The sequence below is a fragment of the Atractosteus spatula genome, chromosome 3 (genome assembly GCF_055471065.1).
Source record: "Atractosteus spatula isolate fAtrSpa1 chromosome 3, fAtrSpa1.hap1, whole genome shotgun sequence".
Taxonomy (NCBI): Eukaryota; Metazoa; Chordata; class Actinopteri; order Semionotiformes; family Lepisosteidae; genus Atractosteus; species Atractosteus spatula.
The window spans coordinates 71660092-71676783 of NC_142708.1; the positions used below are offsets into that span (position 1 = coordinate 71660092).

General features: G+C 53.6%; 1 protein-coding gene across 1 annotated transcript; it reads left to right on the top strand.

The window, feature by feature from the left end:
• Window positions 1-366: 366 nt before the first annotated feature.
• rinl (Ras and Rab interactor-like) lies at window positions 367-15861 on the top strand. Its single transcript, XM_088912368.1, has 12 exons — window positions 367-556; window positions 2654-2880; window positions 3014-3167; window positions 6676-6784; window positions 7288-7360; window positions 7910-7998; window positions 8767-8867; window positions 9338-9593; window positions 10227-10952; window positions 12469-12780; window positions 13452-13583; window positions 14352-15861. Exons 2-12 carry the CDS (start codon window positions 2810-2812, stop codon window positions 14996-14998), a joined length of 2670 nt encoding a protein of 889 aa, XP_088768494.1. The 5' UTR covers window positions 367-556; window positions 2654-2809; the 3' UTR covers window positions 14999-15861.
• The last annotated feature ends 831 nt before the right edge of the window (window positions 15862-16692 follow it).

Sequence of the window (16692 nt, forward strand, 5' to 3'; positions counted from 1 at the left end):
CTGGCTCCCCCTGCCCCCGAGACGGCTCAGGGTCGGGCCGTCTGCCACGCCGGGGTATTTCCCATCAGCCCCAGTGGGGCGCCAGGCAGGTGCTGTCGCCAGCGGCGCTTGCTGTGCTTCGTCACCGGGTCGCGCGCGCGGCCCGGCAGCCGGTGGAAGGTGGGCCGGGCCGCGCCGCGCCGCTGTCCCCCGCAGCACGTTTCTCTCGGTCTGGGCGCGTCTGTTGCCTGCTCTGTGCTTCGAGCAGCGCGAGGCTAACCGCAGACTGAGAGAGGGAGGGGAGAGGAGAGAGAGCGAGAGAGAGAGAGCGAGGGAGGGAGGAAGGAGGAGGAGAGCAGGTGGGACGACGGGCTGAAGACCAGAAGAGGGGAGTGCGGGGACTCTTGACACGGAGACGGGCAGGGTGTTCGGGAGACGGGAGGACAGGAGGGCGAGACTTGGGGGGTCTGCCGTCAGTGGAAAGGGGAGAGTCTGCAGGCCGAGGTGTAGAGTCGCTGGGCCGGGTCTGTCTCGGCTCGCAGGAGAGCTGCTGAAGAAGACAGAGGACCGCACGGCTGTAAGTGAGGCGACAGTACCGTACAGCCAACTCCTCCTTTTCCATCGCCTCCTCTCTCTCACTGTGTCTCCTGTCCTTCTTTGTGTGTTTTACTGAGGAGTTCTCTATTATTGCTTGCTTGCTGTGCCTCCTGCCCTCTGTGTATCTCCTCTCTCTCGCTGTGTCTCCTGTCCTCTGTGTCTCTTATTGCCGAGAGATTCTCTGTGTGGAGCAGTGCAGGAAAGGGTGGTGTATTACAGAGAAATCACCTGTAGAAGCTACAGGATCTGGGCCTGGGTTTTCCCATGCCTGAGACAGCTTCAGTTACGGAGGGGTGTCTGTCTGTCTGAGCCTCACCTCCTGTACACCACTCTCTTGCTGCCCCCCCAGCGGGTAACCAGACAGCTGTAGCAGCATGAGCAATCCCAATCAGACAGCGATTCCACAGCACTGATCCTGACTTTCACCGGGAGTCTCCTAACACAAGCTCCCTGCTGTCCCCCTTTGTGTGGCCGGCGAGCTGGACTCCCCCTGCCGCCAGGAGATACACGGGGACAGTGTCCCGGCCTGCTGGGGTCGAGAGTGGACTGGGCCTGAGCCTCTTCCTGCTTGCTGGATCTGGTGGCGTGAAGCTGCTGCCGGGGCTCTGAGAGCTGGGGGTTGTGGGAGGACTTTGGGGTGACGCAGCTAGGCCATGGAAAGAGGGCTGTGTCACGGGGGTGGAAGACGAGATGCTGGACATGTTTGCAGAGAGAGGAGACACAGGAAGAGGGAGGAGCACTGGGTGAGCAGGAGACAGACTTTCTCTCTCTGTTTCATCCCTGACTCAATCCACGGCTATTGACCTTTAACCTTTAATAACCCTATAGAGAAACTCACAGTTGCATTGAATGTCAAGATTCAAGATTTCTTTACTTGCCGTATATAACAAGTGTATTGGAATGCTTACTCGTTCAGCTGTACCCAGTAACAAGGGCACAAATGACAGACATGGACAATAAATTTAGACAATGGACATTATGATACAGCCAAGACAGGACATAGTGCAAGCAGTGCAGTACTTTAAAGTGCAGGTGCTAATATGTGCATGCGCTAATTTGAGCTGTTTAAGATGCGGACTGCTTGGGGGAAGAAACTGGTTTTGAATCTATGCGTCAGTGTTCTGATACTGCGATACCTCCTACCAGACCCCAGGGGTGAGAGCAGATCGTGGCCAGGGTGAACTGGGTCCTGAAGTATTGCTCGAGCCCGGGTGTGGCAGCAGTCGAGATATATCCGGTCGATGGAGGGTAGCTCTGTCCCAGTGATTTTCTGAGCAGACCTCACAGCCCTCTGTACAGCTTTTCTGTCCTGTACTGTGGCTCCACCATACCACACTGTAATACCAGCGGTCAGCACACTCTCAGTGGTCTTACGGTAAAGATGGGTGAGTGTTGTCTTGCTCATCCCCCACTTCCTTTACTGTCTCAGGAAGTGAAGGCGCTGGTGGGCTTTAGTGAGGATGTCATCTTAAATCCCACTAGACATGATACCGGCTTGTGTCAGACTAGACTTCATATCACCTTATTCTTCTGTAGTCCTTCAATCTGAAGTTCTGGACAGACAGGCACTCTTGCCCTTTTGCAAAATGTGCCTGTCGCTCTGCACTGCAGTCTGCTATAAATATTAGGGGGCGCTATGTGCAATGCAACATGCTATAACTTGGCGTGTTGTACTGTGGGCTCTCCAATTGTCTCGCCTTTGTAAGAGACATTCCGGAGATTGAGCAGTCCAGGGTGTTTGAGTATCTCTGCTGCAGAAGAGGACCCGTGGCATAATCCCACTGCTGTCTGTCCAGCTCTGCGCAGGAGCAGTGTGTGTGTGATCCCTGTGTGGAAACACTATCCAGTGCAGAGAGATACTGCACTGTGTCTGTCTGTCCAGCACTGAGCAGCAGCTGTGTGATTCCAGTGCAGAGATACTGTGCTGTGTCTGTCTGTTCAGCACTGTGTCTGTCTGTCTGTCCAGCTCTGCGCAGCAGCAGTGTGATCCCAGTGTGGAAACACTACCCAACGCAGAGTGATACTGCACTGTGTCTGTCTGTCCATATCTTACCACTGTGTGACTTTTTTATTTAAGGCTTGTGACATCTAAAGACAGCGCTGTACTGGAGACGACAGAATCGCCACAGCATTGAGCTCAGGACGGGAGCAGTGGACAGCCGACGGAAGTGCAGTGCCCTTGGGAATGGAGCAGTGGGATCCCCTGAGCAGGACAGGACCCGCCCACTGAGAGATGCCCCGCCCCTCCAGGGCAGAGGGGATGAGGGGCCTGGAGGAGCGAGCAGGGGAGAGCAGCACGGAGAGGTGAGAGAGGACGAGAAAGACAGGGGAGGAGAGGAAGTCAGAGGATGAGGGGATGGAGGAGAGAGTGGGAAGAGTGGAGAGAGACATGCTGATCGCTTGTCCCTCAGTGCCTTGGTGTGCTTCTGTATTGCAGGGCCTCCACAGGGGTGCTGAATGGGAGCAGTATGGCCAGAGACCCGCCGCTCACCCTCCTGGACAGACTGAGGCTGTGCAAGCCTGCATGGGCCCTGGGAGGCTCCTGGGACAGAGAGAGGGCCCACGCTGCACTGAGGGACCGGCACACAGGGGTGAGTCCACATCGGGACACATCTGGGTACCGTACCTACAAGCCTCTTAGAGCTGGACTCTCCTGGACACCTGTCCATACACCCAACTTAATCCTGAAAATCTGTCCATACTCACAGTACACACCTGCACACCTCTCCATATGCACAGGACGCAGCTGGACACCTGTCCATACACACAGTACACACTCCTGGACACCTGTCCATGCACACAGAGCACATGCCTGAACACCTGTCCATGCACACAGAGCACACGTCTGGACACCAGTCCATGCACACAGGGCACATTCAGGGATCTCATCCACACATTTCTTGAGAGAAGCCAGAGAGCTGGCTTCAACCATGTGGCTGGGAAGCTTCTTCCAGACTCCCACAACCCTCTGCGTAAAGATGCCTTTACCTTCTCTTGACCTTCTGTTGTTCGCCGGTGTTTAAAAATTCCACACCCCTGTCGTGTTTAACGGTTCGTTCTGAAGTCCGCTGGGCTTGCCGCTGTCCTTGCGGATTATGAAGACGAGTATCAGGTCCCTCCGGCGTCTTCTCCGTACAAGACTGGAGAGGGTCTTGTCCTCCAGCCGGTCGGTGTGGGACAGGCCCCGAAACCTGGGGCAGGAGCTGCTCGCTCCCCTCTGCGGTGACCCCAGGGCGGCGAGATCTGTGCGCCAGGCTCTGACCAGCTGGGCACAGCCTCGCGCCCGGAGGAGTGTGGGTGTGGCGTGCGTCCGCACTGGCGGCCAGAGGCAGTGGAGCGACAGGCTCTCCCAGCTGGGGAAGAGAGAAGCCCAGTGTGTGTGTGTGTCCACAGCAGCAACCTCACCTACCCTGTCGAGAGGGGGAGCCGAAGGACTGGCTCGTTTGGAAAGGGGGGCGGGGGGCGGGGGTGAGGGGGTGGTTCACCCGAGCTGAATTTCTCTCAGCTAGGTGGCGTTGTGCCACTGTGCCTGGGCTCAGGTTTGGTATACAATTGCGCCAGGTGCCGTTGTGTAACTGTGAATGCCTACACGCACACACAAGCAGAGAGAGAAATAAGGAAGTTGTTTTTTTTTTGTCCTTTTCAAACATGTTCCCTTTCCTCTTTTGGGTTAATGAGAGAGCGGTTTCAGTTCATCACCAAGGTGGAACTGGTTGAGTGAGGGGTTAGGGGCAGAGCAGGGCTTCAGTCTACCCCTCTGTCAGTGAGGTGTCTGAAGAGCTCAGGGATGGACGTGTGGAAGGGTACGTACAGTGTGCAGCAATGCAGAGCAGTGCTGTCGCTTGGTGTGGTTCAGTATAGAGGTGTACAGTAGATTAGTGCAGGACAGCTTGGTGTACAACCGCTCTGTAGAGCAGCAGTAGTGTAATACATTGCAATAGTATATAACAGTACAGTAAAATTTAGTACAGAACAGGGTAGAGTAGTACAGTATAATAATGTAACATGGTTACTGTATAGTGGTGTGGTTTGGTCTGCTGTAGTGCTGCAGTGTTGTACACTGTAGTGTTGTAGGTTGGTGCAGTATAGTGCTTTAGAGTGGTACAGTATAGTGGAGTGGTTTGGTGCAAATAGTGCTGTAGTGTGGTACAGTATAGTAGATTTTTGTGGTACAGTATAGCGCTGTAGTGTGGTACACTATAGTGCTGTAGTTTACTGCATTATGATACTGTAGTTGTACTGTATGTGTATAGTACTGTAGTGTGGCGGGGTATAGTGCTGTACTTTGATGCAGTATATTAGTGTAGTGTGGTGCAGTATAGTGCTATAGTTTAATGCAGTGTATTAGTGTAGTGTGGTGCAATATAGTGCTGTAATGTAATGCAGTGTAGTAATGTAGTGTGGTACAGTATAGTGTTGTACGGTGGTGTAGTATGGGCCTGTACTGTGGTGCAATATAGTGCTGTAATTTGTTGCAATATGGTACTGCAGTGTGGTACAGTATGGTGTAATTTGGTGTAGTATGATACTGCATTGTGGTGCAGTATAGTGCTGTAATTTAATGTAGTAGTGTAGTGTAGTTGTTGTAGTTTGTAGTAGTATGTTGTAGTTTGGTGCAGTTTGGTGCAGTATTACAGTATGTTGCAGTTTGGTGTTGTAGTGTGGTGCTGTAGTTTGGTGCTGTATTATGTTGTAGTGTGGTGCAGTATTATGTTGTAGTTTGGTGCAGTGTGGTGCTGTATTATGTTGTAGTTTGGTGCAGTGTGGTGCTGTAGTTTGGTGCAGTGTGGTGCTGTATTATGTTGTAGTTTGGTGCAGTGTGGTGCTGTATTATGTTGTAGTTTGGTGCAGTGTGGTGCTGTAGTTTGGGGCAGTATTATGTTGTAGTTTGGTGCAGTGTGGTGCTGTAGTTTGGTGCAGTAGTATGTTGTAGTTTGGTGCAGTGTGGTGCTGCAGTTTGGTGCAGTATTATGGTGCAGTTTGGTGTTGTAGTTTGGTGCAGTGTGGTGCTGTAGTTTGGTGCAGTATTATGTTGTAGTTTGGTGCAGTGTGGTGCTGTATTATGTTGTAGTTTGGTGCAGTGTGGTGCTGTAGTTTGGTGCAGTATTATGTTGTAGTTTGGTGCAGTAGTATGTTGTAGTTTGGTGCAGTGTGGTGCTGCAGTTTGGTGCAGTATTATGTTGCAGTTTGGTGTTGTAGTTTGGTGCAGTGTGGTGCTGTAGTTTGGGGCAATATTATGTTGTAGTTTGGTGTAGTGTGGTGCTGTAGGGACAGCAATCAGCTCTCTGCTCTGGGTTGTATTTGGAGCGATAGAGATGAGCTGTAAAGTTAGTGCATCTGTCAGCGGCGCGAGAGGGGGAGGCATTGGTACATCTCGGGACTTCCTCACGCCACAGGAAGGTCGTAAACATTTCGTCTGTTTTATTTAAACTGCAGTTTCTCATCTGCAGTGTTACCCACCCGAAGGCTGGGGCCCTATTTGTGTTGCTCGGCACTTCCTGCAGTCCGCGCGAGGGGCTGAGTGCCGCAGTGCGGTCGCAGGCTGTCAGAGTCTCGGGGGCTCGAGAGCTGCTTTGGTCTAGATGACAGATCTCCCTGCTTCTGTACCCAGTCTCATGTCTGCAGAGTGCTGGCAGGCCTGTCCATTGGAGGAGAAGTCACAGATACCATTTGACTCGTGTGCAAACTTACAGGAGGGGTGTCAGCCCTGGGGTCCTGGCTAGAATTCACTCGGGGCTACAGTCTGACGTTGCCCGAGTCTCCTCTCTGCGCCCCTGAGCTGTGGGGCTGCAGGTGCAGAACAGCTGCCCTGTCTCACCCAGCTGGAGGGGTGGGAGAAGTGGGTTTGCTCTTATATGTGAAGCACTTTGGAATCTGCTACACAAATGTAATACATTATTATTTGGAAGTTATCAGTGCCATAATAGATCTCTTTCCCTCTTTCTTCCCTTTTCCACACTCCTAACATTTTTCCTCATTGCCCATTGTTTCCCACTCCTCTTTCTTCCCTCTTCGCTCCCTCTCTTCTCTCGTGTTCTTTAATTTCCTCCCTCCTTCTGTCTTTCCCCTGTTCTGCCCTTTCCCCCTCTCTCTCTGCAGAGTTTCCTGGTGCTGTGTGACTCCGCCACTTGCCCGCACCTCCTTTGTGTGTCTGTAGGGGGCAGCACCGAGTCTGTGAGGGATTTTGCCATCGAATACACCAGCAAAGGTAAACACTGACGTACTTTCGCCATGTCAGTAGGCAATGACATACTCCCCAGGACCAAAGTGTGGAACCCAGTCACATGACCAGCACCCCACTTCGCCTCCCGGCTGGTCTCACCATGCGTTCGATACAGGTGACCCCTGAATGTCGTGATTACTGTTGTGTTGCTCTTTGTCACTCATACTGCGCCGGCACCGTTGTTCTGAAGGTGGCTGGAGCGACTTCGCTGTGAGCTTGATTGCTTTCTCAGAGAGATTATAATTGAACTGAAACCAGCGCTGACAGTGCAGCCTGAGTGAATATTGAATATTAACCATTGAAGGTCTTTCAGGGTCATCCCAGAAATGGTACACTGATATGCTTGTGCTCTAATACAAAGACGGCTCTGTGGCGTGCCTGTGTCTGCTGACTCAACACCGTGATGTGCTGACATACAGCCGAGATGCATGAAGACAAGCTCATGTCTAAAAGCTCTCTTTTTCCCTCCCTCCTCCCATCTGGCTCAGTGTTTCACCTGCCAGAGTCTCACCTGGGCTTCTCTGACTTGATCCAGCTAGTGGCCTTCTACACAGTGAGCAGGTGAGACGGAGGGACCAGGTGCTGTAGGCGGGGTGTGGAGGAGGAGGTGGTTTTGAAAGAGGAGGAAGGAGGGAGGTGGGGTGTGGAGGAGGAGAGAGACAAGCAGAGTGGAGAGGAGGAGGTGGTGTTTTGAAGGAGGAGGAAGGAGGGAGGTGGGGTGAGGAGGAGGAGGGAGGGAGGCGGGGTGTGGAAGAGTTGGGGTGTGGAGGAGGAGGGAGGGAGGCGGGGTGTGGAAGAGGTGGGGTGTGGAGGAGGAAGGAGGGAGGAGGCAGGGTAAGGATGAGGAGGAAGGAGGGAGGAGGCGGGGTGTGGAGGAGGAGGAGGAGGTAGGGAGGCGGGATGGGGAGGAGGTGGGGTGTTAAGGAGGAGGAAGGAGGGTGGCGGGTGTGGAAGAGGTGGGGTGTGGAGGAGGAGGGGTGAGGATGAGGAGGCAGGAAGGTAGGTATGGAGGAGGAGGGAAGGAGCACTACCTTATCTTTCTTTTTCACTTGATCCTTTCATCATCTATTCATCCCTCTCTCCCTCTCCTCCTGTACCCCTCTCTCGCAGGGACGTGCTACCGTGCTGTCTGTCCATCCCCACAGCTGTGTACTCTCTCAGTATGGAGCAGATGAACCCCCTGATGGATCTGGGCCCCAGTGAGTCTCTCTCTGTTCTCCTGTCCCACTCCTTCTCCCCAGTTTCCTGTCCCTCTGCCTCTGTCTCTTATCTTCTTCTACCCTGTGACACTATTCCCTCTTCTTGTTTCTTATTTTTCCATGGGTCCAGTCTGTGTCATATTGTAGTCCTACAGTCCAGAGATCACTGGTCCAGTCTGTGTCATATTGTAACCCTACAGTCCAGAGATCACTGGTCCAGTCTGTGTCATATTGTAACCCTACAGTCCAGAGATCACTGGTCCAGTCTGTGTCATATTGTAACCCTACAGTCCAGAGATCACTGGTCCAGTCTGTGTCCTATTGTAACCCTACAGTCCAGAGATCACTGGTCCAGTCTGTGTCATACTGTAACCCTACAGTCCAGAGATCACTGGTCCAGTCTGTGTCCTATTGTAACCCTACAGTCCAGAGATCACTGGTCCAGTCTGTGTCATATTGTAACCCTACAGTCCAGAGATCACTGGTCCAGTCTGTGTCATATTGTAACCCTACAGTCCAGAGATCACTGGTCCAGTCTGTGTCATACTGTAACCCTACAGTCCAGAGATCACTGGTCCAGACTGTGTCATATTGTAACCCTACAGTCCAGAGATTGCTGGTCCAGTTTGGGCTGTGTCATATTTTAAGCAAATAGACCCTGTATCCACAAGGTGGCTAAATGCTGATAAAATGATTATTTCTGCTCTGTATTTTGATCCCGCTCTGTGTGTTCTTCTGGATATACCATCCCTGCTCTCTGTGTGTCAGAGTTCTGGTTGGATCCCTCCTCAGGCCCGAATGTGGAATCCAATCACGTGACCGGCGCCCCACTTCACCCCCCGACTGGTCTCACCATGTGTTCGATACAGGTGACCCCTGTTTGTCCGGTTACTGCTGTGTTGCTCTGATTGCTCTTTTCCCCTGATGTATGCAGGAGCCACATCACTGAGCTCGATTGCTTTGTCAGTGGGATTATAATTGGACTTCCACTGAAGCCAGTGCTGACAGTGCAGCCTGAGCTACTGGTGAATTTAACCACACACCGTCTTGAAGCTTCATCCAGGAAGTGATGTCACTGAGATCAAGAGAGAGCCCTTCCTCAATATAGATAGCTGGTGATCTGTTTTTGTTTTAATGAGAAAAATGAAAATGCGTTCGATGCTTAAAAGATTAAAAGCTTAAAAAGCTCATTTATGCCAGGTTTAAAAACTGCTAATAAAAGTATCATTTGGGAAATCATTTGACTTAAAAAGAAAGTTTTTTTTTAAATGGCTTAAGTTTACCGAGATCTTCCTTAGCAGTTAATTGAAGCCTAATTAACTTCTTGTCTCATTGGCAGGTGACCTCAGCGAATGGAGCGCTCTGCATCATTAACCCTTTGTTCCTCCACGAACACGGAGATGATTGGCTCACCAAGCAGTCACCCCAGGAAACCAGTCAGGCCCTGAGCGTACGGGCAGCCAATCGCAGGCGAGAACGGAGGCTGAGCACCACCCGCCCCTGGGGAGGGGCGGGGCTTCAGAACAAGAGAACTTCCTCAGTGGACAAGGAGCAGGAGGTCAATGAGCCCAGCAGTACGGAGAAGGAGCAGGCTTGTGAGTTCAGCTACTGGAGTAATCAAGTTCAAAGGATAACATTGACTCACTGCAGCTACTGCTGCACATACAGATCATTTACCAAATATCACAAGAAGGGATGTGGACAAGCTGTTTGCAATTTTATCTGATGTTACAGGCAATAATAAACATTAGTAGTTCAGGTGGGGAGCTGCGTCAGCATGCGTAGGCTGCAAAGGAACAAGTAATAGGTTTATTCCACGTTGAAAAGAGAAGAAAGAAAACACAACGTTTCGGCTGTGGAGCCTTCTTCAGGTGTGGACACCTCCACGCCCGAAGAAGGCTACGCACGCTGACGCAGCTATCCACTGAACTACATTAGTTTTTATATTATATATATTACGCTAGAACATTTATCTTGCACCTTTGATGTGCAACATCTCAAAGAGCTACACAATATAAAACAGTTAAAGCAAATAAAACAACTTTGATAACAATATGGGACTTTTTAGAAAAGTCCATACAACAACAGCAAAGCAAGCAGACAGAAACAGACAGATGCATGCTGTATGTGTGAGGTGTAGAAACTTGTTTCCAAGTTGGTATTTCTAGGTGTCTGCATTAGCTGACAGGGACCTCTGACCTCTGACCTCTGACCTCTCTCTGCCCCAGCGGGAGCTCTGCAGTCCCCCCCCTGCTCCCCCGGCTCCCCCAGCTCCATTCAGGGAGTCATCCTGAGGAGGAAGACTGACGCGCTGAGAAGAGGGGGTTCCTCTGACCTCCCAACCCCTGAACTCCTAACCCCTGGCTCCCCAAGCCCAAGCCAGCAGACCGATGACCCCGGTTCCCGCAGTCCCCCTGCGGAGCCGTCCCAGCGCAACTCGGGGCCCCAGTCGCCCCACCGCGTGTCCTGGATCGAAGACGGGGTGTGGCTGTCCCCGCCGTCGCCCGTCCACTCCCTGCTGACCCCCCTGGGCTGCGAGCTGGACTCCCTGTCCATCAGCAGCACGGAGGAGGAGATGGACGTGCTGTGCGGCTCCCTGGGGGGCGCCCCCGCCGGCGCCCCGCACGGCCGCCTCTCGCTGGCCCTGGCGGACAAAGTCAAGCACCGCTTCTCGGCGTTCGGCCAGGTCATCGGCGGGCTGGTCTCGGCGCAGAAGCGCCTGTCCCACCGCGCGCAGGAGCTGTGCGAGCGGCGTGCTGGCGGCTTCGGGGAGCAGGCCCGCGCCTTCCTCGAGCACGCGCTCAGGGCGTGCGCCCCGCCGGCCTACCCGTCCGGCTCCGAGCTGCTGCAGGACGTCCGGCACAAGCTGACCGGCCTGAGGGAGGCGCTGCTGGACGCCCCCGAGATCCAGGGCATCCTGGACAGCCTGGGAGACACGCCGGACTGGGAGCTGGGTGAGTGCTCTGCGCGCACCCCCTCATTCCCCTGCTTCTCCAGGAGCAGCCCTGCAAGCCTGTGTGTGGAGCAGCAGGTCGGGAGCTTGCGGTCGGGTTGATCTTTAAGACCAGCATGAATTTATTCAAGGGGGGGGGAGGCACAAGTCCTGGCATAAAGGGGAGAAGGCTCAAACCCTGTGCCACAGTGTGTATCTGGGGTCCTTTGATTAGTACCGTTGGACCCTCAGGACTGGAGATTTCTGTATCGCAATAAAGAAAGGAGGAGGGACGCAGCTAGCCAAAACTTCGTCACTTTCTCAAAGATGGCAACAGGCTTTTAGTTTTAGAGATGAGCAAAATTTACATACCAAAAACGTGCAGTTTTCTGATTGGCAAGTAACGGTTTGTTGCCATATCCGGTACTAAAAGCAGACGGTTTAGACAGTTTGCTGTGGTCAGCCTTGGGCGTCCATGTTCCCAGTTTATGTCGCTTAAATCTGACACATGATGCAAAAACACCACAGCACTGTGCATGAGACCCTGGCTGTCTGGAGCACAGGGGCAGGTCTTGCAGAATTTGCAGGTTTACTTTTGTAAACGTAGCATCATCACCAGCAGGGACGCAGGACCCGGGTCTCTGCAGAAGCGAAAAAGCTTCCCAGGCCGGCGCCAGCTCTGGTGCCAGCGGGCCCACCGGCGTTCCCCCAGGCCCAGCTGGTTTCTGACGCTGCCCGAGAAGCAGCTCGCAGCCGTTTGCTTGCAGATGTGGTTGCCAGTTGCTAGGCAACGCAGGCTGCCTACAGGAAACCTGGGCATGTCACTTCCTGGAGTTCTGCGGTCCCCCCGGGGGGGGGGGTCAGCGGGTGTTGATTATGACAGGAGGGAGGGGGTTGGTGTTTTGAAGTGGAAAAGGTTACCGGTCGTTATGACTGTCTCATTCCGAGGTGCGTGGAGGAGTCCTCTCTCGTACAGCGCGCAGAGCCCTGAGGGGAGCTTTCCCCTCCGCTGAGGCGTGGGCGGGGCCCAGCGCTCTCTTGGTGAACTCTCTCAGCGCCTTACTGGACTTACTCTGCCTCTGGGGGTGGCCGATCGACCCAGTGTGTACAGCACCCGGAAGCCAAGGGAGCTGAGAACCGTGGCCAGCCTCTTCATAAAGCACCCACACAGGCAAACAGGGTGAACAGCACGGCCAGGCGACTTGTTCCACACTCCCGCCGCACTTAGTGTAAAGACGCCTCCCCTTGGCGGTCCTCCCAAGCCACTTTCACTTGCGCTGTCAGGGGCCAGTTTCACCTTCCACCCTGAAGAAGCCCCCTTCTTCTTCCGTTAGTCAGTTATCTTTCCTGGCCTGGGCTTCTTGCCGACGGTGTAGTTAAACTTAGATAACTAACCAGACAAGGATCGCCAAAGCAATCCCCTCTCTTCCCGAGTCGGCCTCTCTGTGAGTCAGGGCGTTGCTGGAGCGCCGCCCTGGGCGTGTGTCATGTAAACAAACCCCCCCTCTTAATACCCAGCTCTCCTCCTCCCTCTGTAGATGCGATGCTGGAGCTCACTCTCCACAAGATCGTCCTCAAGCCCCTCTGTTCGCACCTCTACTCCTGTCTCCACGACTACCGCTCCCGCGACGGCACCCTGCAGCGCCTCTCCGACAACCAGCAGTGCATGCGGGGGCGGAGCCTGGAGGAGCTGGGCGGGTCCTCCGGGGTGGGCGTGCCCGATGCGGTCGCCATGGAGAAGATCCAGCAGCGCCTCGCTGCCCTGCACCAGGCCTACTCCCCCAGCAAAAAGGTGCAACACCTGCTGAAGATCTGCAAGAGCATCTACCAGGCCATGAGCTCCGGCAGCGGTGAGAGCGCCCCCTGTGCTGTAGGAGGAGTAACTACACCCTGAGACCCGCAGGCTCACACGGGCACACATAGAGACGTGTGGCACGGGCACTCACTGGCCTTAGGAGGCTCACTGTGTTGGCCTCTTTATTTACCCTGTTACCATGCAGCAAAGTCTTTCTATTTACCCTTCCTCCCTTTTTCTCTCGGACTCTGATACATACAGTAAGTGTGCAGAGTCCTGTGAATTACAGTCCTGTCTCTCGGCGGCTGTATTACTGTATAGTTATGTCCTGGGTCTGTGCATACCTGACGACCCATTTAGCTCATTTTTCTGTGTTTTCAGTAGGTTATTGAGTTATCTCATCTAGCTCTTTCTTGCAAGAAGCCAGGATATCAGCCAGCTCTCCAGACTCAACCCTTTGTGTGAAGAGCTGCCTCGTTTTGACGGTTGTCAAAGCAGTTCTGCAGTTTCCGGCTGTGTCCTGTGGTCCTGTTTCACTGCTGACTCTCAACACGTGACTTTGTCAGCCAGTGCCTTTAAGGAACCCAGTCTCCTCTCAGTCTTCGTTGTGGGCGTTCTTTAGCCCTGGAAGGTATCGAAGGTATCAACGTGCTCCTCTCTGGGCAGCAGTATCTTGGTGTGTCTGTGTGTAGCCTGTGTTGTAAGGGGGCCTGTCCTCTCTCTTAGGGGCTGTGTATGGGGCAGATGACTTCCTGCCCTGTCTCACCTGGGTGTGTCTGCGCAGTGACATCTCTCAGCTGCAGCTCGACACTGAATACATGATGGAGCTGCTGGACCCAGGGCAGCTGCAGGGCGAGGGTGAGAGAAAGCAGGGCAACTGCACACTCACTGGGACAATTACACACACTGACTGGGGCAACTGCACACTCACTGGAACAATTACACACACACTGACTGGGGCAACTGCACACTCATTGGGACAATTACACACACACTGACTGGGGCAACTGCACACTCACTGGGACAAATACACACACTGACTGGGGCAACTGCACACTCACTGGGACAATTACAAACACACCGACTGGGGCAACTGCACACTCATTGGGACGATTACACACACTGACTGGGGCAACTGCACACTCACTGGGACAATTACACACACTGACTGGGGCAACTGCACACTCACTGGAACAATTACACACACACTGACTGGGGCAACTGCACACTCACTGGGACAATTACACACACACTGACTGGGGCAACTGCCACTGACAACTGATCATGACAACTACACACTGACGGGGGCAACTGTTCACTGACTGGGTAAACTACATACTGACTGGGGCAGCTTCACAATGACCTGGGCAACTCCACACTAACTGGGATGATTACACACTGACTGGGGCAAATAGACACTGATCATGACAACCACACACTGCCCGGGACAACCGCACTCTCAGTACTTAACTAAAAACCGATTGTGTAGTAAAATTGGAAAGCAGTTTTTGGTGCTGAAATTCAGGGGGCCTGCCTGCGTCTTCTGTGGCTCACAGGGCCTTGCTAGCCCTGCTCCAGCAGTCTGTCTCCCGCGCGTGTGACGGCGCTGTACTTCCTGTCTTCCAGGGGGGTATTACCTCACCTCCGTCTATGCCACCCTCTTCCACGTCTCCACTTTCCGGCCACGGCTGGCCGCCCGACAGGTCAGCGCGGAGGCCCAGCAGTCCATCAACCAATGGCATCGCAGGAGGACTCTGCACTACGGCCAGGTGCGGGGCAGGGGCAGGGTCCACAGGCCCAACAGGAGCCGTCTGCAAGGGGAGGGGGCGGGGCATGAGGCAGCCGCTCAAGAGGATGGGGCGCCGGTGGCGGCCCCTGATGAGCGCCCCGGGCCCCGGCGCGCCCCAGACGCCAGGAGCCCCGCTAGCGAGCTGGGGGTTCTCAGGGAGGCCTCCGAGGAGCTCGAGAGCCCGCCAGGGAGGGACAGCACCCCCCTACCGCAGGGGGAGCCGGCGGACTGGGACCGGGGATCGGGAGAGCCCGATCGAGCCCGGACCCCGCGGAGGGACAGCACCTCCGTACCGCAGGGGGAGCCGGCGGACTGGGACCGGGGATCGGGAGAGCCCGATCGAGCCCAGACCCCGCGGAGGGACAGCACCTCCGTACCGCAGGGGGAGGCGGTGGAGTGGGAGAGGGCGCCGTGCGGCCGGCTCGACTGGGACAGCGAGCGGAGTGAGGGCGGGGCCTCGGCGGGGCCCCCGGAGTCCTGCTAGCCAGCGGGAGGGGAGCCGCAGACCGAGACGGACTTCCCGAGCAGCGGGGCGGGAGACGGGCCAGAGAGGCGGGAGGCGCAGGGAGACGCAGACCGGATCGGCCTCCCCATGGCTGTAGCCCTGTCCGGAGGCAGAATGACTTGTTTAGTCCGGGAATCGGCCGCAGGGGGCCCGCAGGGGGCTTCTGAGGCCCGTAGAGAGGGGTCCGGGCCGGCCCAGCTGCAGTGGTCCTCAAGCCCCTCCCGGGGCCCGCTGTAGCGTCTCTGCGGGCGGCGATGGAAGAACTTCCTGTTCCCGGTCAACGAAGCCACCGCTCCGCTTTGAGAGAGAACTTGGCGACAGGAAGGAAAACGAAAACCGAGGGTCCGTCGTCCACAGCGGTGCCTGATGATCGAGGCTGGGGGCGTCCCGGTCGGGCCCCACAGGGCCGGACCGGACCGGACCGTCCCGATCTGTGACTCCACTCCATTCGAGTCCAGTCCAGTCACTCCCTGGTTGATCGGTGGTTCCAGTCATTCTCAACAGCAGGGTGGACGGGGTGATTAAGGGTCCGAGAAGTAATTAAGACTCAATTAAGTAACTTATTCGCGGGAGCCCCCTGTTAGAAAGCATGACTGCTGCTGAACTCCTTCACGAACGAAGGAACAGACTGCATCTGCTTGCCCTGGAGAGTGTAAATAAGAATAATGATAGTGACTACATGTGCTCTGAATATACACACTGTATCTTGTATATGTTATATCCCACGCCATGCCTGCTGTGCTCTCACTGCCCTGTATTCTCACACTGAACCCACGCTCTGCACACACGGGCAGGGTGGGCATCTCTGCAGATTTCACTGTAATAAAGGTGATTGCACTCTCCCACTGTGTCGCTGTGTGTCTGCCGCCTTGGGCTGTCAGTGGAGTAACAACGCCCCCTGCCGGAGAGGAGAGGTAAGAGCTTCACATCTCAATCTGTTTTTTTTCCTGTTTTTTTTTATTTTTATTTATGCTTAACAAAAGAACAAACATTACAATACAAACAAGAGTACATATAACAATTCAAAACAAAAATATCGTCGGGGGTACATACTACTACATCAATTCAAGTTATGAAAAAAGATTAAACAAATTAAATAAAAATAATGTCCGCACAGCTTTCATATTTTTGCATTTCGAAATAGTCTGCAAATACAACTTTACTTCCATTTTAAAATGCTCAAACACAGGGTACCTCCCAGACCACTTCATTTTATGTATGTGATAACGTGCCAGTATAATAATTAAATTTATTACAAACGAAATTTTTATATTGTTTTCACTGGGGCTGAAACTTAACATAATAGCTTTTTCAACAAAACAAATATCAATATTGGTCTCTTTTTTAATATAATTCTGCAACTTAGTCCAGAACATTTTTACCCTGGGACATAACCAAAACAAATGCTGAATAGTTTCAGGGCTATTGTCACAAAAAACACATTTGTCATCTATAAATCTCTCACCCTGTTCACCGACCACTGTAACTACAGTCACACTGCCCCCTAATGGAGAGAACGGGTAAGAGCTTCACATCTAAATCGGTAATGTTCTTTAAATCTGCTCCCGAGGTGCTCCAATCCCGGTAGTGTCGTGTGTAACCATTTTAAAATACCGATTTCCAAAGGACTGGAAATGTTTACTTGTGATCAATTACAAGTCAATTATTCAATT